This window comes from Trematosphaeria pertusa (genome assembly GCF_010094035.1).
Source record: "Trematosphaeria pertusa strain CBS 122368 unplaced genomic scaffold BU26scaffold_4, whole genome shotgun sequence".
Classification (NCBI taxonomy): domain Eukaryota; kingdom Fungi; phylum Ascomycota; class Dothideomycetes; order Pleosporales; family Trematosphaeriaceae; genus Trematosphaeria; species Trematosphaeria pertusa.
The window spans coordinates 451,726-477,873 of NW_022987215.1; the positions used below are offsets into that span (position 1 = coordinate 451,726).

General features: G+C 56.5%; 10 protein-coding genes across 10 annotated transcripts; 6 read left to right on the plus strand and 4 right to left on the minus strand.

The window, feature by feature from the left end:
- Nucleotides 1-784: 784 nt before the first annotated feature.
- BU26DRAFT_561564 (phenylalanine ammonia-lyase) lies at nucleotides 785-3,024 on the plus strand (the record flags this gene model as incomplete). The annotated part of the gene is made up of 2 exons (XM_033832930.1): nucleotides 785-1,016; nucleotides 1,064-3,024. 2 exons carry the CDS (start codon nucleotides 785-787, stop codon nucleotides 3,022-3,024), a joined length of 2,193 nt encoding a protein of 730 aa, XP_033686763.1.
- Nucleotides 3,025-3,748: 724 nt separating this feature from the next.
- Nucleotides 3,749-4,790, plus strand: BU26DRAFT_561565 (serine/threonine kinase receptor associated protein-like protein; the record flags this gene model as incomplete). The annotated part of the gene is made up of 2 exons (XM_033832931.1): nucleotides 3,749-4,005; nucleotides 4,058-4,790. The coding sequence occupies 2 exons, from the start codon at nucleotides 3,749-3,751 to the stop codon at nucleotides 4,788-4,790; spliced, it is 990 nt and encodes a 329-aa protein (XP_033686764.1).
- A 566-nt stretch (nucleotides 4,791-5,356) lies between these two features.
- On the plus strand, nucleotides 5,357-7,134 carry BU26DRAFT_242931 (allantoin permease). The gene is made up of 2 exons (XM_033821042.1): nucleotides 5,357-5,673; nucleotides 5,759-7,134. The coding sequence occupies exons 1-2, from the start codon at nucleotides 5,488-5,490 to the stop codon at nucleotides 7,088-7,090; spliced, it is 1,518 nt and encodes a 505-aa protein (XP_033686765.1). The 5' UTR covers nucleotides 5,357-5,487; the 3' UTR covers nucleotides 7,091-7,134.
- BU26DRAFT_242694 (RNA 3'-terminal phosphate cyclase) lies at nucleotides 7,135-8,548 on the minus strand. The gene has a single exon (XM_033821040.1). The coding sequence runs from the start codon at nucleotides 8,390-8,392 to the stop codon at nucleotides 7,178-7,180; it is 1,215 nt and encodes a 404-aa protein (XP_033686766.1). The 5' UTR covers nucleotides 8,393-8,548; the 3' UTR covers nucleotides 7,135-7,177.
- A 586-nt stretch (nucleotides 8,549-9,134) lies between these two features.
- Nucleotides 9,135-13,267, plus strand: BU26DRAFT_529133 (uncharacterized protein; the record flags this gene model as incomplete). The annotated part of the gene is made up of 5 exons (XM_033830881.1): nucleotides 9,135-9,337; nucleotides 9,425-11,027; nucleotides 11,078-11,492; nucleotides 12,693-12,871; nucleotides 12,938-13,267. The coding sequence occupies 5 exons, from the start codon at nucleotides 9,135-9,137 to the stop codon at nucleotides 13,265-13,267; spliced, it is 2,730 nt and encodes a 909-aa protein (XP_033686767.1).
- Nucleotides 13,268-14,636: 1,369 nt separating this feature from the next.
- Nucleotides 14,637-17,341, plus strand: BU26DRAFT_516519 (uncharacterized protein). The gene is made up of 3 exons (XM_033828347.1): nucleotides 14,637-14,695; nucleotides 14,901-16,924; nucleotides 16,978-17,341. The coding sequence occupies exons 2-3, from the start codon at nucleotides 14,972-14,974 to the stop codon at nucleotides 16,987-16,989; spliced, it is 1,965 nt and encodes a 654-aa protein (XP_033686768.1). The 5' UTR covers nucleotides 14,637-14,695; nucleotides 14,901-14,971; the 3' UTR covers nucleotides 16,990-17,341.
- A 1,316-nt stretch (nucleotides 17,342-18,657) lies between these two features.
- On the plus strand, nucleotides 18,658-19,971 carry BU26DRAFT_243028 (uncharacterized protein). The gene is made up of 3 exons (XM_033821043.1): nucleotides 18,658-19,150; nucleotides 19,206-19,228; nucleotides 19,287-19,971. Exons 1-3 carry the CDS (start codon nucleotides 18,843-18,845, stop codon nucleotides 19,862-19,864), a joined length of 909 nt encoding a protein of 302 aa, XP_033686769.1. The 5' UTR covers nucleotides 18,658-18,842; the 3' UTR covers nucleotides 19,865-19,971.
- Nucleotides 19,972-20,974: 1,003 nt separating this feature from the next.
- BU26DRAFT_422577 (uncharacterized protein) lies at nucleotides 20,975-21,673 on the minus strand (the record flags this gene model as incomplete). The annotated part of the gene is made up of 2 exons (XM_033823466.1): nucleotides 20,975-21,183; nucleotides 21,235-21,673. 2 exons carry the CDS (start codon nucleotides 21,671-21,673, stop codon nucleotides 20,975-20,977), a joined length of 648 nt encoding a protein of 215 aa, XP_033686770.1.
- A 615-nt stretch (nucleotides 21,674-22,288) lies between these two features.
- BU26DRAFT_561573 (uncharacterized protein) lies at nucleotides 22,289-22,581 on the minus strand (the record flags this gene model as incomplete). Its single annotated transcript, XM_033832932.1, has 2 exons — nucleotides 22,289-22,348; nucleotides 22,444-22,581. 2 exons carry the CDS (start codon nucleotides 22,579-22,581, stop codon nucleotides 22,289-22,291), a joined length of 198 nt encoding a protein of 65 aa, XP_033686771.1.
- Nucleotides 22,582-23,347: 766 nt separating this feature from the next.
- On the minus strand, nucleotides 23,348-25,929 carry BU26DRAFT_421143 (uncharacterized protein; the record flags this gene model as incomplete). The annotated part of the gene is made up of 5 exons (XM_033823393.1): nucleotides 23,348-23,437; nucleotides 23,490-25,007; nucleotides 25,161-25,281; nucleotides 25,445-25,843; nucleotides 25,895-25,929. The coding sequence occupies 5 exons, from the start codon at nucleotides 25,927-25,929 to the stop codon at nucleotides 23,348-23,350; spliced, it is 2,163 nt and encodes a 720-aa protein (XP_033686772.1).
- Between the last annotated feature and the right edge of the window lie 219 nt (nucleotides 25,930-26,148).

Genomic DNA, 26,148 nt, shown 5'->3' on the forward strand with positions numbered 1-26,148 from the left:
AACGGAACCCACGATGCGTCTCTGCACCTTCTCTCCACCACCTCATCGCTCACCATGAGGCTTTTGACACCTTCTCCGAACCCCACAGACGCTCTCGCATATAGCGCACGATGAGATTCGACGCCAGACACGCAGCGACGTGGCTACAACGTGCCGGCCGAGTCCGCGCGAGCTCACCGCTTCCCACGCAAGTGGCAGCCGTGCCTCAGCCCGACGCCGGTGTCACGAAATTTTACCGGAGGACGAGCTTCCCGTGTCTCCCGCCAAAGGATTGACATCTCTTGACCTTGCGGCGGCCATCATGCTGTTGCCGCAGTGTCCCATCCATCCCCACGACGACCGTCATCGCGCCGCAGCGTCTCACGAATGTCTCCGATAGCGCTCCGTCTGCGCCACGGCATCAGGGATGAGTTTCTGTTTGACGAAGTTTCTAGTGATGCCGGGCAGTAGAGGAGGCTTACGTGTAGGCTTACCTGGAAAGGCGTACGCATCTATTTCCTCCACGATGGGGCTCTACGCGGTACTACACGCGGCTTGATACAGCCTGGAACGTACACACGCACTCCCAAACGCACCTGGACAAGGCGAATTGCGGAAGGGAAGCGCCACGGGACGGGCCTGTGCGCCATCGGACCTGCACTTGCTTTTTGCGCCGACATTCCGTCAACTCTCTCAACTTGGCGTTCAACATTTCACTATCCCGTTGCTTACGTCCCATCCGACTGTAGATATGCACTCCACCGCCGAGGAAATGTCCTCATTACGGGCACAGCGTGCGTCCAATATGAGGAACGCCACCGCGCATGCTCGGCTAGTCATCTTACAGTGGGAGACGACCAAAAAGCCAAATTGCGCCGTTGTTGTGGACGGCGAATCTCTGAATCTGGCCAAAGCTGCACTCGTTGGAAAGCGCAGGGCTGCCGCCGCCTTATCCAACGACTGCGCGGTCAAGAAGAAGATTGACCAGAGCGTGGAAGTCTTGCGAGCGCAGCTTGATCGAGGCTCTACAATTTACGGTATGTCTCCCGTTACTCATCATTGCCAATAACTAAATAATATGCAGGCGTCAATACGGGCTATGGAGGAAGTGCAGACGTGCGGTGCGAACCGCACGAGGTGCATAAGCTCCAACAAGCGTTTCTTCAGCACCTGAATTGTGGAGTACTGCCTGTTCCTTCACTAGGCGGCGGCCTTGCCGACGCGACTTCATCTTCGTTAAAGGAAGAGTGGGTGCGTGCAGCCATGCTGATACGTGCAAACTCCGTTGCGCGTGGCCATTCTGCCGTCCGCTCATCGACAATTGAAGCCCTTTTGGAACTCCTAAATCGCGACATCGTGCCGGTCATACCTACGCGCGGGAGCATATCTGCCTCAGGGGATCTCTCGCCCCTTTCTTACGTCGCCGGTGTACTAGAGGGCAATCCGCGCATCTATTGCTGGACCGGCCCGGCAGACAATCGACAAATCATCGCTGCGTCTGCAGCTCTTCAAGCGGCTAACATCCAGCCCACAGTTTTCGAACCAAAGGAGGCACTTGGGCTCGTCAATGGGACAGCAATATCTGCTGCTGCCGCGGGTCTCACTCTTACTTCCCTGCACAGCATACTTTCGTTGAGCCAGCTGCTCACAGCCATGCACGTCGAAGCTATTCTCGGAACGGCGACTTCCTTCGCACCTTTCATCTCAACAGTTCGACCACATCCTGGCCAGGCGCAGGTAGCATCGACCATTTTCTCCGCACTTGAAGGCTCCAAGCTAGCCACGGGCATCCTCGAGAGTCACGGCCATACCCTTTTCCAGGACCGTTATTCTCTGCGTACGGTGCCACAGTGGCTTGGCCCCTTCGTAGAGGACCTTCTACTTGCACAGGAGCAACTCACTGTGGAGCTCAACAGCACAACGGATAATCCCCTCATTGATCCAGCCACAGGCGACATCTACCACGGCGGCAATTTCCAAGCAGTATCCGTGACATCTGCAATGGAAAAGTCCAGACTTGCGGCTCAAGCCATGGGACGCATGCTCTTCTCCCAATTTACCGAACTCGTCAACCCAGCCACGAACCGTGGGCTCCCCCCAAATCTCTGCGCCGATGAGCCATCTACCAGCTTCACGATGAAGGGCGTGGACACAAACATGGCTGCGTATATGTCCGAGCTGTCTTTCCTTGCGAACCCGGTGCACAACCACGTCGTGTGCGCGGAGATGGGGAATCAAGCCTTGAACTCGCTTGCGCTGGTGAGCGCGCGGTACACGGACACGGCTGTCGACATTCTCGCCATCATGTGCGCATGCACGCTGTACGGTGTGTGTCAAGCGCTCGATCTGCGGTCCATGATGCGCATTTTCGAGGGGAAGCTGAAGGAGTCCTTCGATAAGAGCATTACTGTCTTGCAAGAGTGGTTCGGTGTTTCGGAGGAATGGGGCGTGGGTGCGAGAACAAAGATCTGGGAGTACGTGAAAGTGGAGCTGGACAAGACCACCACACTGGATGCAAGAGATCGATTCAGGAGAATAATGACAGGCATTAAGGCACCCCTGCTCGAACTCTTGGGAGAGGAGTGCTTGAACGCGAGTGACATACTGTTCCACATCAAGGAATGGACGGAGACGAGTACGGCGGACGCTGTCATACTATTCGAAGAGACAAGACGGGAGTACCTAGCCGCCGGAGACGCGAGCGGACTTTTAGGGCGGTCGTCGAAGCGCTTGTATCAGTTCGTCCGGAGGTATTTGAATGTTCCCATGCACCGCGGCGTGATCGACCATCCGACGTATCAGACACCTGCTCAAAACGGGGTCACTTCGATCGCGAACGGAGCATCAGCGCATGGGGACGAGTGGAGGAAGAAGACCATTGGGCACTGGATCAGCGTCATTCATGAGGCGATCAAGAGCGATGAGATCATGGACGTCGTGGTGGAGTGTTTGAAGGATGGTCTGGTCGACGAGGAGCAGAAGCTTGATGCGGAGATGCGGGAGATGAGCAATGGCGCGAATGGGATACACTATAGGCCGGTGTGACAGTCAACCTGCAAGAGCTCGCGGTCATCGGCAGCAAGGCTTGCTACAAGAGTAAATTTCTTGCATTCAGTCAGTGGGTAGACAAAGTTCCAAGCGAAGAAACCACTCCATGAAGAACGTCTCACACTGTCCGGAGATCTGTACAAATAACGCCAAGGATATGGGCAAATGCGCCTCTTCGCTTTCGTGATCTTCTCATACAAGGGGCTCGATTCCGCGTTCTCAATCTCAATATCTACCCCACAGCTTCTACATCTTCGTCACGTCGTCTGTCAGAACAAACACTGGCGGTCGCGCATCAAAGAATTTCGGGAAGACTAACCTAGGGTCCGGCACCGTATGAGGGGATGGTGTACTGCGTGAAATATGAGAAATGCTCTCCGTCAGAGGTAGCTGGGCCGGCCCGGGATTTTATATCGCCGAGCCGTTAGCTCAGCTTCACCGCACCTCGGGGGGGTCGAGTTCCCCTTACCTAGGTAGACCACACCAACGCTTACGAAGTTACGACCCATTTACGACTTTCTTGCCTGTTTCACTGCCTGTTGCATCTGCTCGCCTACTTAGACTAGCTTTCTGTTCCCCATTCCCGCCCACCGCTCCTCCTGCACGCGACTCCGCCAGGGGCATTCCTATCCTTACTTTTGAAACGCCCTGCCATCTTCGCTGTCCGCCTTTTCGAAAGCACACTCGTTAGCTCTAAACATACCGACGCCTGCGGACCGCAATGCCCGAAACGACGAAGGTCGTTCCTCTCACCTGCCATGGCCACTCGCGGCCCGTCCCGCACATCCACTTCTCGGCCATGGCGGACGAAGACCAGTACTATATGATATCGGCCTGCAAAGATGGCAATCCCATGCTGCGAGACGGCATAACCGGCGATTGGATTGGCACTTTCCTGGGGCACAAAGGCGCTGTATGGCAGGCCCGGCTCTCGTCCGATGCGACGCTCGCTGCGACGGGATCGGCCGATTTCTCTGCGTATGTTCTTTCTCGCCATCTTCGTAATCAATTCTATTCTAACAGTGCACAGCAAAGTATGGGACACCCACACCGGCGAAGCTCTTCACACCCTCTCGCATAACCACATCGTCCGCGCCGTCGCTTTTCCGAACCAGCCCCACCCCCAGATCCTAGCCACTGGTGGCATGGAGAAGAAGCTGCGCATCTTCGACCTCTCCCGTAGCGACAGCTCGTCCTCGTCCCCGACCATTTCGTCTACCCCGCCTCCGAGCTACGAGATTGGAGCTGGCGTACACGGCGGTACCCTCAAGTCGATTGTGTGGGCCTCGGACCCGAACATCTTGATCACGGCGGCGGAGGACAAGAAGGTGCGATGGTGGGATCTGCGGCAGCAGTCGACCATCGGCGAGTACGCGGTTGAGGGTGTGGTCGGCACGTGCGAGTTGGATAATACCTCCTCTGATGGCATCTTGAGCGTTGCCGCTGGAAAGAGCGTCTACTTCTTCAACAGCCTCTCGCCCGCATCTCTGATCAAGAGCGTGAAGACACCGTACGAGATTGCCAGCGTGGCTATACACAGCGGGCAGCGCAAGTTTGTTACTGGTGGTAGCAACCAGAACGACACCTGGGTGAGGGTCTGGGACTTTGACGAAGAGAAGGAGCTGGAGACGAACAAGGGCCATCACGGACCAATTTGGTCCACGAGCTTTTCGCCTGACGGCAAGCTCTACGCTACGGGTAGCGAGGACGGCACCATCAAACTCTGGAAGTTTACCACGGGGCCGTATGGTCTGTGGAAGTAGACGTTGTTCTTTAGCGAGCCGATAGAGGCAGCTAGCAGCCTCATCCAGTTGATCTGGCGTTTGCCAGGCTCGCGCGCGCAAGAATTAGCAATGCATGAGAGGAGTTGGCTTTTGGACGCTGCTTTTCTTATACCGCAACGCTCCCATTCCATACCCTCGAGACGTCAGCGAGTGAAGATGCATACATATTCAAAGCCGAGGCATGGCCTTTTCTCGGTATTCCGAATCCTATTATGATCAACAACCTTGGTTTCACCAAATCCTGAATGGCCCTGGCCGGACCCGCACCCGAGCTTGACTTACTTGACCCATTCCAACAAGGGTATCGCCATCCGAGAATTCCCCGATTGGGACTACCGATAGATCTACAGGCATGCAACTCCACTACCGCTAGTAAGGGTTCTGATAGGCATGCACACAGCAAAAGCCGTTGATAAGAGGATGATATCGCCTGTTCGTACCACTAAAGGTGTTGAGGCAAATGCCAAGGGTGGGAGGTAAATCGCGACTATAAGACATTTGGTCCTCAACCAGGGCATTGCGTTGGTGTTGGGACGAGAGCGCCATTGCACGTCCGATTCTTAGGCTCAGCCCCTCATTTCGTCACACAATCTATCTTCGGTCTCGCTTTGTTATTTGCTCGAGGTCTTGGTTGAACGGCGACTCCTTCGAGATTCAGAGTGGAGGAACTGTGAGGATGTCAGAGAAGGAGCCTGAGATTGTGCCGGCGCCGAGCGTCGATGAGGGCCAACTGGCCGCCGAGAAGCAGATGCGGGACATTGGAGCGGAGCTGTACCTAGAGGTCCAGCAGTACTCGAGGGAAGAGTTGGATGCTGAGAGGAAGATTGTGCTGCGGAAAATTGACTGGGTCATTATGCCTATGGTGAGTCACTACGACAACGCCGCCCGTCTGTCTTGCCCTGCTGCGGTGGGATTGAAGTTGCAAAAGTGACTCTAACGCGATGCAGATCTGCATAACCTACACCATTCAATTCCTGGACAAGCTCTCACTGAACTACGCCAGCGCCTATTCCCTTATTCCGGACCTCGGCCTCCAAGGACAGCGCTATAGCTGGGTAGCCGCCATCTTCAACTTCGGATACCTCTTCTGGGCGCTGCCGGCCAACTATCTCATCCAACGGCTGCCCGTCTCAAAGTACACCGGTACCATGATCCTCGTCTGGTCTATCCTTCTCTGTTGCCATGTTGCTGCAAAGAACTATGCGGGTATGCTTGCGCTTCGCTTTCTGCTGGGGATGTTTGAAGCCAGTATCAGTCCCGCCATCATGAACATCGTAAGTATGTTCTACACAAGGAGCGAGCAGCCTCTGCGGATGTGCGTCTTCCTTGCGTTCAACGGAATGGCAACGATGGTTGGAGCGCTCCTGGGCTACGGACTAGGCCACGCGCACAGCTCGGCGATCAAGACGTGGCAGCTCATCTTCCTCGTTATAGGCCTCATAAACTTCGTCTGGTCCTGGGTCTTCCTTTGGGTTATGCCGGATTCGCCCTCCTCGGCAAAGTTCCTCACGCACAAGCAGCGCATCGTGGCAATCGATCGTATCGCAAGCAACATGATTGGTGTCAAGACGAAGCAATACCAGATGAAACAAGCCCTGGAGGCTGTTCTCGATGTCAAAGTACACTTGCTCGTACTCATCGCGCTCTGTTGCGGCGTCATCAATGGAGGCGTATCCAACTTCGCGTCCTCGCTCATAAAAGGCTTTGGCTTCTCAGGCATCAACGCCACCCTGCTACAACTCCCAACCGGCGCGTTCGAGTTCTTCCTCGTCCCACTCTGCGGCCTCGCCGCAGGCTACTTCAAAAACACGCGCTGCATTATCCTCGCGCTTATCTGCCTCCCACCGCTCGGCGGTCTTCTCGGCATCCGCCTCACAAGCCTCTCCCATCGCTGGACCCTCGTCGGCTGCACTTGGCTGCAATACCTCGTCGGCGCGCCCGTCATCCTCTCCTGGAACCTGCTCACGACCAATATCGCGGGCCACACCAAGCGCTCTACTGCGAACGGACTGTGGTTTCTGTTCTACGCCGCGGGGAATATTGCGGGTGCGAACATCTTCTTTGCCAAGGAGGCACCGAGGTACTTTTCAGCGCTCACGGGGCTGATTACGTGTTATTGTGGGATGGTGGTGGTTAGCTTGGGATTGGCGGGTTGGATGAAGTGGGAGAATGGGAGGCGGGATCGGTTGTGGGGAGAGGGGGAGGATGAGCAGGCGGTGGTGGATGGGTTTCGGGATCAGACCGATGGGGAGGCGAAGCATTTTCGGTATGCGTTGTGATAAGAAGACGCGGAGTTCTAGGGAAGGACAGGAGTATCTTGCGATCCAACGATGGACACGAGAAGCGAGGGGACTAGCAGTCCTACCTCAAGCCACTACTTCCAGCTTCTCGAGCCCCTTGACCAAGTCCTCATCCACTTTCTGCTCTACCTCCTCTTCCTCTCCCCCCACGCAGATACCAGTACCCGCGCAGCTTCCTTCCTCGTCAAATTGCACACCAACGATCTCATTCGCGACCCAATGCGCCGTCTTAGCATGCAAACTTGGCTTCACCAACCCACCCTTCCTCTTCCCGCCAAACACCCTACTCTTTCCCTCCGCCAATGACTGAAACACAACCAGTTGATCCCTCAAATGCTCGTCCACACACCCGCCGTGGTCAATTTCCGCAATCAGATCGTCGAAGACTTTCTTCACGACGCTCGAAACTACTCTGTCGATTTTGCCGCTGCGGACACCGTGATCGTACAGCCAGTCGCGACCAAGCTTCATTCCAGTTGTTGTGGTGGCTACAAGAAGGAGGTAGAAGCGCTTGTCGTGGTGCGAGTCCTCGAACGTGACTTCACTGTCAGGGTCACGCTGCCCGAAGATGTGCGTTGAGCGTTTATCGAACATGGCGTCGAGCTCCTCGCGGAAGTGCTGCTCGCAAGCTCTAGGAGCGAGGATAGTCGCCCGAATGCTTTTTATGTCGCCGCGTTCGGTGAGCTGGAAAGCGGGTAGTCGTTTCGTCAGTGGGGCAATGGTGTAGGTAACGCCTCCTAGTCTCGTACTTCCTGTCGACCAGCCTCTGGAGTGGAGTTCAGCCTCGATGGGCGGGATACCGATGAGCGCGAGCATGGGAAAGAGAACTTGGTCGACATATTCGTAGGATGGCGAGTTCGACACGTTCGTCCCGCCTGTGATGCTCACTCCGATCTTTGCATCCCCGTCTCTTCCACCAGCAAACAGTAAATAAGGTAGTATAGCCTGGAGCACTAGGTTCACACTGCCAGGCGTGTTCTGCTTGATGACTACCTCGCCGCCCTCCCAAGAACTACGCAACCCTTTTCGACCTGGGAGGAACGTGATCTCCTTGCTCTTCAGACCCGCGCCGCTAAGTCTTGCATTGGATGCTTGGCTGAGGAATTGAATGGAAGTGAGGTGCTGTGCTTTTAGGCCGCCGCCACCGGAGCGCTTGCCTCGGATGTTGGTGATGCGGAGGGGCGTGGAAGTCAGGGCGGAGAGGCAGGTTGCGAGGCGGAGGAGCTGGCCGCCGCCTTCGAGGGTTGTGCCTTCGAGGTGGATAGGGGAGGGGGAGGCCATGGGATTCTATGCCGGCTAGTGACTGGGCGATTTCGACGTATTTCAGGCTCTGTGTGCAACGCCAAGGCAATTCGCTGTTGTGTGAAGGTCAAGATTTGCAGTAGGAGACTTATATGTTTAGTGAAAGATGAGTCGAAGTGATAGCGCTGCTGTTCGTGGTTCACAGTCATAATCACAATGTGGCTGTGCTTAGGTGCAGGTGCAGGTGCAGGTGCAGGTGCAAGTGCAGGTGCAGGTGCCTGGGTCGCGCTGGAGCCCCCCTCATTGCAGTGCGAAGCTCATCCCAAGGCCGTAAACAGAGGATAGCTAGGTATGCAAACAGACAGGGTGTTCTCACGTTTCGTTGGTGTGGTTCTTGCGGTGACCGGTTTGTGGCGCAAAAAGCAAACAGCCACAACGCAGCTGGCTCCTGCGTCACAACCACAGAGCGGGGAAGACAGACGGCGCTTTGCCTATACCACGCAACCTACTTCAACTGCAGAGTGAAATGTGAAGAGTGCCTGAAGAGTGCCCAAAAAGGTTACGCGGGGCCCCATCGGATCGGGCACGTGTTTAGCCCCGATCGCCGGCCCGCTACGTCGTTTCGTCATCTTTTCACCGAGGCCGAAACTTTTGTCCAGGAGCTCACCAGCAGTCATCCGCCCCGCTTCCCTTCACTCACCGTCGCCATGTCGAACCCCTCCACGCCCTGCCGGATCACCCGCTCTTGCAGGTAGACACCCGCCTGCCATCTCTCTGAGCCATGCGCGGCTCCTTGGCCGTCTCCGCCAGGGCCTGGCATGGCCCCGGAAATGGAGCCCTCTTCGCCCAGATACAAGCGCGGATACACTCCTCTTCGCCCATTGTCGCGCGTCCTTTTTCCTCGTCCCCCAGCCCCAATGCTTCGATAGTCGCCCGCCCGCAGAAGCTTCACCAATCCCGAACTCTATTCCGGCCCTCCCTCTCGTATGCGCCCGCCGGCACCACGCGTCGCAATGGCCTCCAGCACCCAATCCGCATATTCTGCGCTTCACGGGCTCTGTCGGAAGCCAGCACCAAGGCGCGGCGGCCAGCAAGGGTGCGCAGGTCGTACAAGCAAGAAATGAAAGACAAGGGCTTGGTAGACGTCGAAGAGCACGAGGGTGAGCACGAGGGTGAGCACGAGGAAATGGGCTTTGCGAAATCGGAGAAGGCGAACGCGGCCGCCCACGTCAATCTGAGCGCGAAGCTAAGCAAGGACGGCGTGTCGGCCAGTCAGCAAGGGAGCGCGAAGGAGCTCTGGCGGCTGGTTAAAATCGCGACGCCCGAGGTAAAGACGCTCTCGTGGGCGTTCCTGTTCCTGCTCATGTCGTCGGCCGTGAGCATGTCGGTCCCCTTCTCCATCGGCAAGATATTGGACATCGCGACGCAGCCGGAAGGATCTAAAGAGCTGCTGTTTGGGCTGGACATCACCACCTTTTACATCGCACTCGCCGGGGTGCTTGCCACGGGGGCTGCGTGTAACTTTGGCCGCATCATCATCCTGCGAATCGTCGGAGAGCGCATTGTGGCACGCCTCCGATCCCAGCTCTACCGCAAGACATTCATCCAGAACGCCGAATTCTTCGATGCGAACAGGGTCGGCGACCTCATCTCTCGCCTCGGTTCAGACACCATCATTGTCGGCAAGAGCATTACGCAGAACCTGTCGGACGGGCTACGCTCAATAGTGAGCGGTGCTGCCGGGTTCGCCATGATGGGCTATGTGAGCATAAAGCTCACAGCCATACTCGCCATCATTGGCCCCCCACTCGCGATTGCTGCCTTCGTCGCCGGTCGGTCATTGCGCAACATCAGTCGAAAAATTCAGAAGAACCTAGGGACCTTGACGAAAGTGGCCGAAGAGCGGCTGGGGAACGTAAGGACCGCTCAGGCCTTCGCAGGCGAGGTTCAGGAAGCAGGGCGCTACAACCGTCAGATCAAGAGGATCTTCAACCTTGGGAAGAAGGAAGCCATCGTCGCTGCCAGCTTCTACGGCACTACTGGTCTAATGGGTAATATGACCGTCATCGCCGTCCTCTACGTGGGAGGGAGCATGGTCAAGTCCGGAGCCATCACCATCGGCGAGCTCTCTTCATTCTTGATGTACACCGCTTATGCGGGAGGAAGCATGGTGGGCTTGTCCGGCTTCTGGGGCGAGATGATGAAGGGCGTCGGAGCGGCCAGCCGCCTCTTTGAACTCCAAGACCGGAACCCTACGATATCGCCCACCAAGGGCGAGCCTGTCAAATCTGCGCGGGGCCCTATTGAGTTCAACAACGTCTCCTTCAGCTATCCGACGCGACCGGCGGTTACTATCTTCAAGGACCTCAATTTTAGGATCGAGCAAGGCACGAATGTTGCCATCGTCGCACCTAGCGGGGCAGGCAAGTCTACGGTTGCGAGCTTGCTGCTGCGTTTCTACATACCAACTAAAGGGACTATCACCATTAACGGGCGAGACATTACAAAGATGAACGCGAAGCAGCTCAGGAGGAAGATTGGCTATGTCGGACAGGAGCCCGTGCTCTTCTCGGGCACCATTGCAGAGAACATCGCGTACGGGGTGCCCCATGCTACTCGTGCCCAGATCATCGCAGCTGCTCGCAAGGCCAATTGCGAGTTCATCAGCGACTTCGTAAGCTAGTCCCAACATGCTCAACGATACAACGTGCTAATGTGCGATAGCCTGATGGCCTCGAAACCCACGTGGGCGCCCGAGGAACCCAGCTATCTGGTGGGCAGAAGCAGCGGATAGCTATCGCACGAGCGCTCATCAAGCAGCCGGACATCCTCATCCTGGACGAAGCAACTAGCGCGCTAGACGCCGAATCGGAGACGCTGGTCAACCAAGCCCTGGGCAAGCTGCTCCAAGAGAGGAACACAACCATCAGCATCGCGCATCGTCTTTCGACCATCAAACGATCAGACCGTATCATCTGCATCAACGCAGATGGCCAGGTGGCGGAAGAAGGAACCTATGAGGAGCTCTCCGCGAATCCCAGCGGCGCTTTCAGCAAGCTGATGGAGTGGCAGCTGAGTGGGGGCGATATCGATGCAGAGGTCCGAAACCCAAGACCGACCGAGGAGGAGGAGATCGAACGTGAGCTAGAGGAGGCCGAAGACGAAGAGGAAGAACAGGTCAAGCAGAGGCAGAAGCGGTAATCGCGGTGGATCCATGTTACGTTGGGCAATATCACAATGCAGGATGCGCTGAGGAGTGCCTCATCCCAGGGGCAAATAGACCGGTGAGAAGCGACATCACGGGCCCTCCCGAAACCGGAGCGCCCGTGCTCGTGCGGGAGATGTCGGGTTACGCCCCCATGCGGAGCAGTCATCACGGATTTTGCTTGAACGCACCCGGTTAGTCCCGGGGCATCATTTCATCCACGACGGATTTTTGCGGCACGTTTGGCGAGCGGGAGGCTCAAGTGGTGGCTGCATCGCATCCTCGCATCGCGGTGGCGCCACGCTTGGCCACATTGTCACACCATCTTTCGAGCCTCATCTTGTTACTCAACCAGCGGACTGATCATCACATATCAGCGGTGAGAATCATGATATCCAGCAACAATACGGCGTTTGGGGTCAAATCATAGCAGAGCGAGTGGAGCTCTGTTATCACGTAGCATTTTCCTGTACAATTAGTCTCCTCTCTCATCGTCACGCTATATAAATAATACTTCGTCACCTCAGTTCCTCTGCGCTCAACACTACGTACGGGACGAATTCAAGCCTACTGGATCACGTCTGAACTTCCACGGAGAGGCATCATTATTCGGATCGCGCACGCGTTCTTGCATTTGCAAACATCTCTTCTCGATTGCGGAAATTCCTCGGCCGGAACAACGGGAGTGAACGCTAGCTTACCGAACCACCACCAAAGCACCAAGCATCACCTCATCAGGTACAGCACGCCCTACCAGCTTCTCCGAACCGTCAACAATGGCTTACAACGAACGAATCAGCGGATTTAAGCCCGCGCTCGATCACGACATCAGGGTCTTCTTCGTGACGTCATCGACACATCGGGGGTCCAGACGCGGAGAGCTTCCGTAATAAAGACGCGATATGCCACACGCCCAACTCCAGGACCATGCTCTTATAAACGAGAGCGCGGAGCAAGCTGAACACTGTCACCACTCCCCGATGCTAAAAGCTGCATCTTACACATCGTACCGCCTCGTCCACCGCGCGCCGTCCCACTTCCATCCCCATCCAGTCAACATCTCGCGGACCGTCCCGATCGCAGGGCATAAAGCGCAGTTTCATTCGTCGGGCACGATGGAGCAGAAGAAAGTAGATGAGTACAAGGCGCTGGGGAATCGCGAGAACCGGCCGCCGAAACACGAGATGGTGCACTTCAAGGGGCTGATGAGCGAGAAGAGGGCGTTTGGAGATTTCAGGACAGTGCTGCATACGGGACTGTATAGCCAGGTTGTGGCTATGGAGGTTCCTGTGGGCGGGGAGATTGGTGATGAAGTAGGTTTCCAATCACTAATCACTGCCGCGGAAATGGTTTTGACGCACAGCGCTAACGCTGCGTAGGTCCACACCGTCGACCAAATCCTCCTCTTCACCTCCGGCCGGGGCCTCGCGACCGTCGCGGGCAAAGACCAAGAAGTTAACGCGGGCGACGTCGTCGTCGTGCCCGCGGGCACACAGCATCAGTTCGTGACGAAAGGGGATCAGCCGTTGGAGCTGATCACGGTGTATAGTCCGGCGGAGCACTTCCCGAGCACGGTGCATAAGGATAAGGAGCAGGGCGACAAAGAGGAGGATGCGGGGCAGGACGAGGCACCGGCGTGGAGCAGGAAGAGTAAGAAAGAGAATGAGGATGCCGGGTTGGTGAAGTTGAGTGGGAAGTACGAGGAGTAGAGAGTAGGAAAGGGGTCAGTTGGAGGAACGGATTGGAGATGGACACGTGCTGGCGTTACAATACCTGCGACATGCTGCAAACACTTGCCTAGAGAATCACGCACCTCTTTTGATTATGAATCATTCTGTTCTCCAACATACCCTCACGCAGCTCTGGGTGGATTATCGATCCGTTAATTATCTCCCAAAACGCCGGCCTGCAGACGTCATGACAAGCGATTGCCGGATTCAGATATGTGATGCCGCGATGCGACCAGCGATCAGATAACCCCTCTCGTCGGTAGTACGATGTGGGGTTAACGCAGCAGATGTTCTCGAACCATGGCTGTAGTCGGGTAGCACCGCGTTCTGCCCTACGAAGTATAGCTGTTTCCCGGCAATTGGCGGTTGGGATGCATGTGGGGCAATATCGCGTGCGGCTGCAGATGAGGTGTGGTACAGTGGTCTGGTCTGGGGTGCGCCGCGGAGGCGGTGGAACGACGAGTACGGGCCTGAGTGTTAACGGGTGACTGGATAGGAGGAAAAGGCACTGGCGGAAATGCAAGCTTATAAAAAAGGGAGCTTCGGTCGTATCTTGCCGAACGGCTTGTTTTGAGGCCCTGGGCTTGATATGAATAGCATGCCTGGAATGAGATGTTTAAGCCGTCTACTACTAGTGTAGAGGGATTGTACCGGGGATGAGACGCGTTCCGATATCGCGGCTGCCCGATAGGGCAATCGTAGACGTAGGGAGATGAGTTATTTACCTGCTTGGAGACAATGTCTCTCATGGAATTATACCTGAAGATAGTGCAGTGCGCCATGTTTGAACTTGTGGGGCCACCGTTGTCCCATTCTCGGACGGCTTCAGGGGAAACGCAGGCACTACGCGTGTTTGCAGTCGTACGCACTCCATCTAGAAATAGTTGTTTGGCATGGATGAAGTAAACAAGGCTGTCGTTTCGAAACATGCCGGGCTGTCCTGCGTAGAATTGAGCCATTTCTGGAAGCTGTGTCCGTCGCTTGGCACCTGAATTGACGCTGGTGCGTGGCGCATCCATTTGCGAGTGACGGGACGACACATCTGCACTGGGTTGAAGCGCGACCGTGCCCGAAAGCCGCGTGTTGAGATCAGGAGATAGCCGACGCCCTCGCAACGGCGAGCGGGAGGGTGGAAGAGCGTTTAATCGGCGAAAGCAGGGTAGACGCGCGCGGTCGGCTGTGTCATTCGGCACAGGCAATTTGGCGGGCTGATATGCGCGCTCGCGGCTTCTTTTGACTGCTCGTCATCACCACCCCGTTCCCCGTTTCTCCTCACATCCGCTCCTTGATAATTCCCGCGCGCATCCTCAGCTATTGCTTCCACCGTGTCGACTCCCCGCGCCCTGCACGCCCGCCTGCGGCAGTCACTCTTTCATGCTCGTCGTCATCCCCCAGCGTCGCTGAGAGGTGAGTGCTCCCGCGGCATCGTCGCCCTCGCCCCCACCATCTGATAAATGCGCCATCTGATAACCCGTCGTCGCCCACCTCCGCGTTCCGAGGGCTTACACGAACCTTCGCAATGTGTGCGAAATCGTCCCCAGCGCTGCAGCCCGCAATTGATGTCGCGCATCCCCGCCTGAGTCAGATGTTGCTAACCATGGCCCACCGCCAGCCTCAGGCTTTGTCGCGTCCTCAAAAACGCCGCCTCGCCCGCTCCGCTGCCCCCTCCACCACCACCGCACCATGGCCTCCGCGACACCCACCATGGACCATGGCATCCCGACCACCTCGACCTCGCACCCGCACGACCCTATTCCCGCCGAGCCACGAGCCCTGCCCGAGCTCACCCTCCGCCCTTCGCAGTCGGCCTCACACCACCCGGAGCAGACGTCGCCGAGGTCGTCCGGAGAATCCATGCTATGGAGCACCGCCAGCAGCGACGACTCGGAAGCGCCCCTGACGCCCAACACCGAGCCTGAGCGGCAGGTGGATGAGATGGTCGACAAGCTGCAGGCGCTGCCCGCCGCCGCCGTCAATTTCACCGAGCAGGCGCGCCCGCGACGCGCCTCGACTACGCTCATCTCAGACAGCCCCTCAGACATCCGGCGAATCCTGGGCGATGGCGAGACGGCCACCAAGCTCATCAGCCAGTGCTGCGGCGGCGGATGCTGTCTGCTCAAGACATTGGCTCCGGACACGTCGTCGCCCAGCTTCAGGCCCGTTGTCATCCCAGACAATCGCGCCTTTGCGAGTCTGAATCTGCGCCTGGGGCCTCTTGCCCTCGACAGCGAGCTGACCGACACCACGCCGATGCCGCCCGTCAATATGTCCTTCGAGCCAATTCCCGCCGCCGACGCCAAGCACGTCTCCAAGGTCCACAAGGAGCCGCCAGAATATGTACAGCCGCATCCTCCCTATCAAGTCTACTCGGCACCGCTCTACCACGCACGCGAGCTGACCAAGCCCGGCGCCGAGAAGAGGACGTTCCACTTTGATCTTGACGTGACCGACTACCCAGACGAAGGCGGCGTCGACTTCAAGGTCGGTGGAGCCATTGGCATCTGCCCGCCAAACTCGCCCGAGATTGTCGACGAGCTCTTTGACGTTCTCTGCATTCCCAAGTTTGTGCGTGACAAGCCAGTCACGCTCAAGACCAACGGCGGCCGCTGGCCCACTATTTGGGGGGAGGACCAAGCGCGCGAGCTGGTCACGACGCGGCGGGAGATACTGACCTGGTGCGTAGACCTGCAGTCTTTCCCGCCCACCAAGCACCTCCTCCGCATCATGGCCGAGTACGCAGACGCGCCCAACGAGAAGAAGATCCTCATGTATCTCTGCTCCGCCCAGGGCCAGGCTGCCTTCTGCGACCTCCGGACGGCGTCCCACCTCACCGTTGCCCAGCTGCTCCACGCGTTTCCCTCTTCCAAGCCGCCACTGCCTGCTCTGCTCTCCGTCCTCAACCAGCTGATGCCGCGCTTCTACTCGCTCTCCAACGACCCACACATCTCGTCTGCCCGCCCGAGTCTCCCCGGAAACCGCCGCCTCATCGAAATGGCCGTCACCATCCACGAGACAGCCGATTGGCATGCCGATGGCGCTCTACGCACTGGAGTTGGCAGCGGTTTCATGGAACGCATGGCTCAAGCTTTTATCAGTGCGGAGAACGAGGGCATCGACCCGCGGAGCATCCTCGACCTCCGCGTCCCCATGTTCCGCGGGCTTATGGCCAACCCGCTTTCGAAGCGGTTCGGTGGCGAAGGCCCAATGGTGCTTATTGGCGCGGGCGTCGGCATGGCGCCCTTCCGAGGCTTCATCCTGAACAGGTTGAAGAACGCCAACTGCGCGAACAAGATCTGGCTGATCCAGGGAGTCCGCGACTCTATGCTCGACGAAATCTACTCTGGCGAGCTCGGAGACCACGAACGCGAGATCAAGAGGGTGGTGCAGAGCCGCAAGTTCCGAAGCGGCCAGAGCGAGACCAAGTACGTGCAAGACGAGGTGCGGCTGCAGGCCGACATCGTCTGGTTCGTCATCAACGCCCTGGACGGCCGCATCTTTGTCTGCGGCAGCAGCCAAGGCATGGGCGAGGGTGTTGAAAGAGCGCTTATGGAAGTAGCCATGCAGAAGGGTGGCATTGGCGAAGAAGAGGCGAAGGAGTTCTGGGCCAAGAAGAAGGAAGACGGCCAATACATTGCTGTAAGCCCTCCCCACCTTCTCACTCCTGCTAGGCCACGCTTACCTTCGAACAGGAAACTTGGTAAAATCGTGTTGTCCTCTTGCGCGTGACGGACGGCCTGTATATACCCTCCATCCGAACAATCGCTCCTACATAGCATAGACGTTGTCGCTCTTTGACTGGCGTTGGGAGAGGGATACACCTAGAAACAAAATGCTCGGGCATACCATTTCTGATTATTTACATTCATCGCGTTGGACCGCGTCGTGCTATCGTTGTACAAGCACACATAGCATGGAGTCCTGGAGCATGGCGGCGGCGTTTCTCCCTTCTGTGGGCGGCCAGACTAGATTTACAGTCTGCAGCAGCCTTGTCGTAGCTAGAAATTATGAGTAGTGTATCGATAGGAAATTGAGACCAAGTCCAAATCTTCTGCGTTGGCTGCCCGCTGGTTGATATCGCTGGTCTGGTTGGTACCTGCTTCTAACCGCATCGTGCCTTCCCTTTTGGCAGCTTCAATGTCAGCAATCGCATCGCGCCTCTTTGTTCTCCCAACTTCCCTCCTCCAGCCTGCCCCGGTCTTTTTCCAGGGCCTGTCAGTTGATGAGGCCCATCCAAGGGGAAAATTTTTTTTTATTGCAGAGAAAATTGTGGTCCTGCTGATGAAATCGGACCAGAGTTGCGCCCAGCTGTGCCTGCGCCGCACCTTGGTAAAAGCCATGGCTCACCACACACCTTATTTGAACCTCCGTCCATGGCTTTTATTACGAGGATTGCACTTTGTTTGATAACGGAGCGTTTTTTATCGAGCCCAGGACCGGCGGTAGACGGAGCGGCTGCCACGAAGACGTCGTTTCTTTCCTAACATCGGCGCCAAAGCCCCAGCGCGTGGCACCCGGCAAGAGACTCGCTATCGTTCGCGCTCACCGCCCAATCCCGCTATCGAGTCTTCTAGCCGTTGGCCTTTCTTTTCGCGTCTTCGCAGGTCTCGCATTCCACCAATTCCACCAGGGGACGGCAGCGCCAGCTGGTGGTTGCATTGATAAGGCGCCCAGCCTCAAACCTGCACCGTCTCGAGACCTCGATGGAGTTCGCGTCCAACGTGCGTGGCAAAGCTAGACATATGACTGCCGAGGAGATATTTACCAGCGCGAACCAAGAAGGAACGAAGCAAGAGAAGAGGACCGGAAGATATATTTGTAGAGGCGCAGCGCATCCAACTCAGCCTCTTCTAAGCCCTTGACGGGCGCGGGCGCGTAGGGCGTTGATCCATGGCTTAGCCTTGGCTGGAGTATCGGAATCGGAACCGGCCACCCGAGCGCATTCCCGAGAAGTGAGGTACTGAGCGGAAGGATCAAACGTCGCTCTACAAAGGTTACGGGGCGCTAGAAGCGCTTTTCAGCTGTAGCATCAACTGCGTCTGGGGTCGACATGGATTTCTTGCTGCGACGACTGGACGGATCTCGGATACTGATGAACGAGGACAAACCACAATGGGAGGCCTAACACACGTCGTACGCAACGACAGTTTCGCACGCACAACGGGCCAACCTCCGTCGACGCCCATCCCCTACGGAGCGATGAAGCGGATTCTTGAAAAATTACAGAACAACAACATTATTGAATTCAAACTCGTGGGACGAATATCCTGAGAGGGATCAGCGAGGCTCTATTTCCTAGCACTGGGTTTCTGGCCCCATTCTGCACCAAGCTTTCCCGCTGTGATTCCCGGTGCACGCTCCGCCTCCCTGAGCTACGAAAGATCCCTGCCCGCCCCAAACACTTTACTGGAAAGGCACGCCCGTCTGACGGGCTTTAAAGACAGGCCTAGGGCACTCTTCGCGCGCGGCATGCGTTGTACCTTCCTGCAACTTCCTCTTAAGCCCCAAGTCACAGATTCCTAGTGCTCCCGCCGCGAGTACCACACTGCATAGCCAGATGGCTCGGTCCGCTATTCTCTCCACGGCGCTGCTCTTCGGAGCCCAGGCCTATGCTGCGTACGACGAGTGGTTCTTTACCAGTAACGCGACGGAATGGCAGTGTCCACAGATGGGATTCGCCTGTCCACCGCCTCAAGTATGCGCACACGACGCCCTCATCGATCAATACTATTGCTGCAGCGGTGGGTCTGCGGACGCCGTTTGCTGGGATGGGGCGAGCGACTGTGGTGCTGGAGATGGTGAGCCGTCATCGAACCAGATCGGATGTTCGTCCGGAGTGAACGCCTTCTGCTGTCTTTCTAGCAGGTGAGTCTCAGTGCGAGATCGGTGCGAGAGATGGGATATCCTGACTTCAATCCAGGGAAGAATGCACACAACGATTCAGTAAGCAACTGTTGTGATTTAGTCCTCCGCTTGAAGGTACTGACTCGTCTCTTCTCAGATCAGATCAACATTTGCTGGGCGACCGCTGAAAACCCAATTGCCAACGTCTCCGAAGACAGGCTAAATGAGACATTCTCGTCATTAAGCTCCGCCCGTCCCTCCGCCAGCTCCCTCACCTTCGACATAGCAGCCCTCACCGCGACAAGTACACCCGCCTCTTCAACAGCCTCTGCAACTTCATCACCCGCTTCTTCTGGCGCATCAGCGACCCCATCGGAGACTAGCAGCCAAAGTCCAGCACCTACTGGTGGCTCTTCCGGGGTTTCTGGCGGTGCCATCGGAGGCGCCGTCGTCGGGGGTGTTGTAGGACTGGCTCTTATCGGCGCTGGTATATTTTTCCTGATGAGGAGGAAGAGCAAGAAGGCGCACCAGAACGAGCTGGATGGTGCGAACCCGTATATACACAATGGATATGCCGGTGTTGCGCAGGCACCCCCGCAGGAGAAGTATGCGCATGAGGCTGCCAGCGAGGCGCCTTCATCCTCATACCCACCTGTGGAGATGCCGGCGAACACCCATCCGATGGAGATGGAGGGGAGTAAACCGGCCAACAACTCGCAGCTACACCATGGATGATTGCATAGAGAAGAAGACTGTGTTTGAGGAAGAGATGGATGGTTATTCATGACGACGCGCCGACATTTGCGCTCTTCGTTTTTAAGCTTCTCGTGCATATTTGCGTTATGGTGAATGTATTTTTGGGAAAAGGATTGGGAAGTTCAATTCAGCGCTTAGGCTATATTTTTGTATCAATCTTCTAGTCCGACTGCCAGACGTTCGGTTAGGTTCCATGCACTTTTTCAACTACACCTCCATGCCCGATGCCGCTTCGTCACCGCCGTCGTCTTCCACTTGGGTCAAGCTCCATCGTCGTTCCACGCTCCGTACTACGCTCCCAAAGCTTCAAGCCCGCTACACCGCATCCAACGATGACCACAATGCGGGGCACACAACCCACTCGTTTACTGTCAACTCCTTATTCCGGTCTGCACTGCTAGTCTCCGTCTTACGCAGCAGATCGTCCAATACATCCCAGCCGAACTCAGCGCATCCATTGGCTACCTTTTGCACGGGTACCAGCGTCCACCTTCGCAGGTGGACGTTGGTGACGGTGCCGATGAGATTCGATCTTGACTCTTGTCCTGGAACTAGCAGAAGCCCGTATCTCTTCTGGGCCATTTCCAGAAGGTCTGCAGCATGGGTTTCGCTTCCTCGTCATCGCGGGGATGTTTAATGGTATAGAGGTCCCCGATTTCCAGCGTCGTTGACGACGCCGCGTCCCTGCGGTTACCTTGCGGAGTATAAACCCCCGCAATGACCCCATCGCTTCCGTCGATTTTGAATGCTGTAAGGATCGACACCATCGAAACAATCTTGAGGAGCTCAAACTATGAGGGGAAGAAATCCCTAGCTCCGAGTGCTACCTGCGGGACTTGTCACTGCTCACGACCCCGACGTTTCCCGTACACGGGCGGTGGGCTGAGCACATGCTTGAGCGCTTGAACCTAGAGAAGCCTGGGTTTGAGGCGGATATTGGCAACGATCTGCTAGAGAAGGCGAGGATGCTGAGCGTGGAGGTTGTGTAGACCTTCCACAGTACAGTCGACGTCGAACACACAAAGGATGCCCTTCCAGAGGGAGATTGGTAAGGAAATCTTCTGAGCCGCTACTGAGCTTCGTCTCCGTTCAACGGCCGCCCCACGCTCTAACCCTTTTAGCCCTATCCGGACGATGGACGCTCTTCCGGCATCCCTTGGCCGTCCCTAGCTGCTCGCAGCAACCCCAAACAAAACCTTCTGGGATCTCTTCCCTCATGTCATCCGTGTCGATAGTTCCATGACAATTCTCATCGTGATCAGCCCAGATATCGGCGTCGTAGTCGACTTCCAGCTCTCCTACCCTGAGGTCAGCCAGCCGAAGTGTCGGGGGGGCAGGCATATCGGTACCTTCGTGCCAGACGCAAGAACACCTTTCGTTAGCCAGCACATCATACTCTTCACCGCATTGATCGCAGATCTCGTATCGTTGTCTCGTGTACTCTCGCTTGCGTTTTTGGCCCTGCGGCGCGGGCTCCGTCTCTCCCTGCGGGTCGTCCGAATAGTCCGAGTTGTCATCTGCACTCGATCCCTCATCTAATTCGTCTTCCTCTTCGGACCCCTCATAGCGCACGACGACGTTCTCTCTCTGAACCGCTGGATCCGCAACCTTCTTGAGCTCTCCTTGCTGGACGAGGAGCCTGTCACAAGCTAGCTTGAAAGCCTCGGGAGATTTGTCGATTACGTCGCGAAGGGTGTCGCGTAGGCGCTCGAGGGTGGAAGAGTCGATAACGTTGAGGAGAAGAGCCCTTTCGGCCCTCTCAGGGTCGGAGGCGGCCGTATGAGGCATTTGAAATGGCGTTCCACTCAAGACGTCAATAGCGTCTCCTCTTAAGAGGGGGGATGGAGCGAGGAGTGCAGCGATGCGTGTTGAGTTTCAGATTACTAGGAACGCGTCCGACGGGGAGCGCGTCGCGCTTGCCGTTTTCGGATAGCGTATCGAGCTTGTCTGCACTTCGTCCTGCTTTCCACACTCGCTCTTCTTTGCCCTTCAGACAGAATTCGTTGTCAGGCGTCGTATGCTAAAGCGCAGTCGAAGCTCAGCCCCGCCGGGGCGCCTCCAGCCAGAGTGCAGCCCACAATGGCCCCAAAGTGCCCTCCCTCCGATGACGCCCTTACTGTCTTTCTGTTCACCTCGGCGAGCTTCCGCTCCTTGCCTTTACTCCGCCGAAGGCCTGCAGGATGAGTTTCCGCGACATTCGATGACCCATGAGGAGGAAGTTAGATAAGGCCACAAGACATGCTCCTTTAACGTAACAAAGTCGATCACGCTAAGGCAACGCAAAGGATAATGCAGGACGAGAATTGTCAGGTATGATAAACGAACGACTACACGCCAACCATGGTCTATCCTCTAACCAACAAGACCAGAACCATCCACCTCATTTCCGCGTCGAGACATCGCTTAGAAGCAGCAGCACTGCCCATTGTTGCAGCTGGCCTGGAGATAATCGAAGTTGTCGCACTAAAGGATTTGTCCGCATCAGTATTCCAACATGCCAGCTCTACACCTGGAGACGGTGTATGGTGTCTTCAAACGGAGGGGCCTGGGGCACTTACGAATGCCTTGCATCCAGCAAGATCGCCCGGGCAGTATTCGGGCGTCGTGATGTCGCAAGTCTGTCTCTGCTCGAGCGGCGAGGCGGAAACGCTGAGAGCGAGGGCGAAAAGAGCGGTTACGGCCGTGGAAAAACGCATTTTGAACGTGCGGGTTGGAGGAGAGAGTAAGGTGAATGCTTTCGTGCAACGGAGATGCTGAGTTGTGGAAAGTTTGGATTTCGTTTGATGCAGCACAGCAAGAGACGACGAGACATATTTATACTCGACTCTGTTCACCGAGTATTCGTAAGGTACTGCGATCAGACGGAAAGCAGGTGGGTCGTGCAGGCGCGCCTGAGATTGCCATCTAGACAAATCATCGCTCCGAACCATACACGGCTTGAACTTGCAGGTACACGATAGGGAACTCTCGCAGAATCGTATGGCTTGTACCACGCACGCTTTGTGGGTCATTGAGGCCTAAAGTGGCTGTGCGTTGGTCGATCTCAGGGTCTCAAGTAAGATGAACGTCATCTGACTTCAGGCCTCCCAGATCTTCGCCTCCCATTCCTTGAAGTCATCATGTGGTATGTGGGTCATTTCGTCTTATGGTCATTATTTCACACTCAGCGCAGGTACGGTGTACGCCTAAGCAGGTACCACACAGTCGTACAGGGTCGGGGACGCCGTTCCTGTGCCATATTTAGCGCAGACCCATCTGGTTTGCGGATCAAATGCTTATGGTTGCATTTCGATCCCACTTCCACTCGGCCAGTCAACTCAGCCGCCCGCCCTATTTCGCTTATGGTGCTTTTGAAGTGCGATTGCACGGCAATGGGGCACTGGGGCAGCTCAGCCGTCCACCACACGAACGAGGACGTACGAGCAAGGCGAAGCCCTTCCTTTGTATTCACGATTTAACCCGTCACCAGAGCAACGACATCGGCGTACTCCCCTGGTCGAACATCCAGCCCATCGGATCCACGTTGCCGGGATTGTACGAGGCATCGGACATCTGCATCAACCGTGAGTTTTCGTGAATGTTGTTTCCAAGAAGTCGTGCTTACCATAAAGTCCCAGCCTTCCATCAGCTCAGGCGCCATGTTGAGCGACATCTGGTCGAGCTCACTCGCAGCCTGTTCTGTTCCGTATCGACCCATCATCTGTTCAAGCACCGCGAAACTTCGTTGCTCGCTCTCTTCGGCATCCTTTACTAAGATTTCCGGGATTTCGTCTCTTCTAACGCCGCGCATGAGTGCTTGTATATATGACAGCATCAAACAGACGAATATGTGGCCTTTGACATTGGTCTCTCCTGCCTCGATGCACCACAGGGACCAAGCGACCGAATCCTCCACAACGGACAGCAGGTCGCGCCGCAACGGCACTGGCCCCAGGCTGTCCTCTTCCTGTAGTTGGGTTCGCAGTTCGGTTGCTATGACGAGGACTGCTTGCATGGCGCCAGTGCGGCCGAATCCGGTACCGCAGGCGGTAAGCCGCTCTAAATCATCCTTCCTAGGCGACGTTGCCCCATTCGCGCCCGGCATAGCGACTACGGCGGAGGATGGGTTTGTCGCATACCATATCTTGAGCGCGGCGTCGATCACCGCCGTCCGCGAATAGGCGTAGGCTGTTCCCCGCAAAGCCGGCGCGAGAAAGGGGACGTGGAGGGACAAGAGATAGCGATTCATGATCAGGTCCACCATGCGCAGCTGAAACTGCGTAGGCGAAGGGCCAATACTTGGATCAAAATTTTGAAGAGTCCGCCGTAAGGCTTTGTACGATGCCCTGAGTTCTCCATCCAGCCGAAGTGTCTCCTCGTACGTTCCGGTCGAGCCGATGTGATTCAATAAACGTGCAACCGCTAGCCGAGCTGCAAACGTCCTACGAAGGGCTGTGGTGACAGACACTCCCGTGTATTCGTTGTCAGCTCTCGCCACGGGATCTTGGCTCGTTAGCTGCTCGTCGTCGAAGTTACCCGGCGGGTCCGTGTCGAAATCTTCCAGAGTAACCAGCGGAGGGCCCCCGCAGTTCAGACTCGATTGTATACAGAGTTCTAAGATGGTGTTCCAAAGCCTCCGCTGCATCTCGGCAGCGATGACAGGCCGCGGAGACAACCGGGTGGGGTCTCGATGCAATCCCACGAATACCGCGACCCTGAACAGTTCGCCGGTCGAAATCCAGACCAGGTCTTCACCAACCGCGGCGGCCTCGCGAGCGATGAGATACAGAATGTTGGTTTGGATGTATTGGATGCCCAGACGAGCTTTGCGTCTCGGATCGGAGAGCCATGCTTCAGCCTCGTATACCCATCGAATGGCAGAAGGGCGGAGCGAGTACTGGTCGTCGTAGGTGGCGGCGCCAATAGCAAGCACAAGCTTCAGTAGCACCAGGAATGAGGGGTCTGGGTTTGCTTCCGTACCCGCCGCCCAGAGTGCCTCGTACTCTTTCCTGAACGTGGGTATGTGGACGACCCGATACACTGTCTCAGTCGTCCGAAGGTAGCATTCGACAAGCGTGTCTGTGGTGTCTTTGGGTGGCAGATCCGGGGTCGGTGGGCAAGGCCATGTAGGAGCGCGCTGCGCCTGCAAAGGTGGCGCTACACTTAGCAGTTGTCGTGCATGAAAGGGAGAGGAAGTCAACGCTATGTCTTAGCTCTTCACCTGCTGACGGCCTCTAGGAACGGCTTTTAGCAGGTAAAAGCTAAGACTTGTTAGAGCGTGTAGCGACCCACGTACCTTGATCGCTCTCGCCATCCGCTTGCAGCGCATGACGCCGCGGAGAAGGTTCGACGAGTCGCGGTTCACGTAGTCGTCAAGTAGCCCCGCGATGTCGTTGGCCAGAGGCACGCCGTAGTTCCTATGGCACGGGTACGAAGTCAGCGTCATTCCCGAAGTGCGGTGTACTAAGTCAATGTCCCAGCTAAGTGCTCGCAGAATCCCGAACGCGCCTCGCGGGGTACGTCAAACATTAGCACACACTTCGGCAGAGGCATTGACTCCGTACAGGGGCTTCTGCGTACATCCAATTACTCTGTCCGAACAAACGGCCCTTGTGCGAGACGCTGCGGACGACGCCCTGGCTTTGGGTGGAGTGGTGGATGAAAAAGGTTCCACCAAGGTGCGACGTATGTGCTTCGATGTTGGAATCCGACGTTGAAGCAGGGGACTGGGCGCTCGACTTTGTCGCCTGGTACAGCTGTATCTCAAGCTGCGTGATCCGAGTGCGCAGAGAGTCGGCATCTGGCGCCGTCGAGGAGGTGCTGACACTGGAGGCTCCGTCGTCCTGTCTACGGCGTTGCTCGCGGTGCGGAGGAGGCTGGTTCTCGTAGACGCAGGCCTCGTTCTTGGAACGCACGCAGTTGCTGCAGGGTGTTTCTCTGTTGCAGCGAATCTTGCGTCTTCTGCACAGGGTGCACGATCTATGGGCGCACGGTTATTGGTGCAATATGCCGATCGGAGAATGGACCTACACCGCGGGCCTTCGACGCCGTCGCTCCGGCTCCATTATTCAGTTCGCTTACGACGTTAAGCTCTGCCTTGGACGGGGAACGGATGCTCCTGATTGGATTCAGCAGGCGATCGGTCAATAGCTTCCGTCTAGATCTAGCAGTTGAGAAGCTGCTCGATGCCAAGCCTTTCGTGTGGAATATCTGCGCCTGCTTGTAGCCCGGCGGTTACTCCGGTATAGAGAAGGCACAGCAAAACCAGATCCGTGGGCGCCGAG

Bases quoted from the DNA above. Each gene is read 5' to 3' on its own strand.
- BU26DRAFT_242931 (XM_033821042.1), top strand. From the start codon at position 5,488: ATGTCAGAGAAGGAGCCTGAGATTGTGCCGGCGCCGAGCGTCGATGAG. The intron at 5,674-5,758 runs GTGAGTCACTAC...AACGCGATGCAG, and splicing joins ACTGGGTCATTATGCCTATG to ATCTGCATAACCTACACCAT.
- BU26DRAFT_242694 (XM_033821040.1), bottom strand. From the start codon at position 8,392: ATGGCCTCCCCCTCCCCTATCCACCTCGAAGGCACAACCCTCGAAGGC.
- BU26DRAFT_516519 (XM_033828347.1), top strand. From the start codon at position 14,972: ATGGCCTCCGCGACACCCACCATGGACCATGGCATCCCGACCACCTCG.
- BU26DRAFT_243028 (XM_033821043.1), top strand. From the start codon at position 18,843: ATGGCTCGGTCCGCTATTCTCTCCACGGCGCTGCTCTTCGGAGCCCAG. The intron at 19,151-19,205 runs GTGAGTCTCAGT...ACTTCAATCCAG, and splicing joins TTCTGCTGTCTTTCTAGCAG to GGAAGAATGCACACAACGAT. The intron at 19,229-19,286 runs GTAAGCAACTGT...GTCTCTTCTCAG, and splicing joins AGAATGCACACAACGATTCA to ATCAGATCAACATTTGCTGG.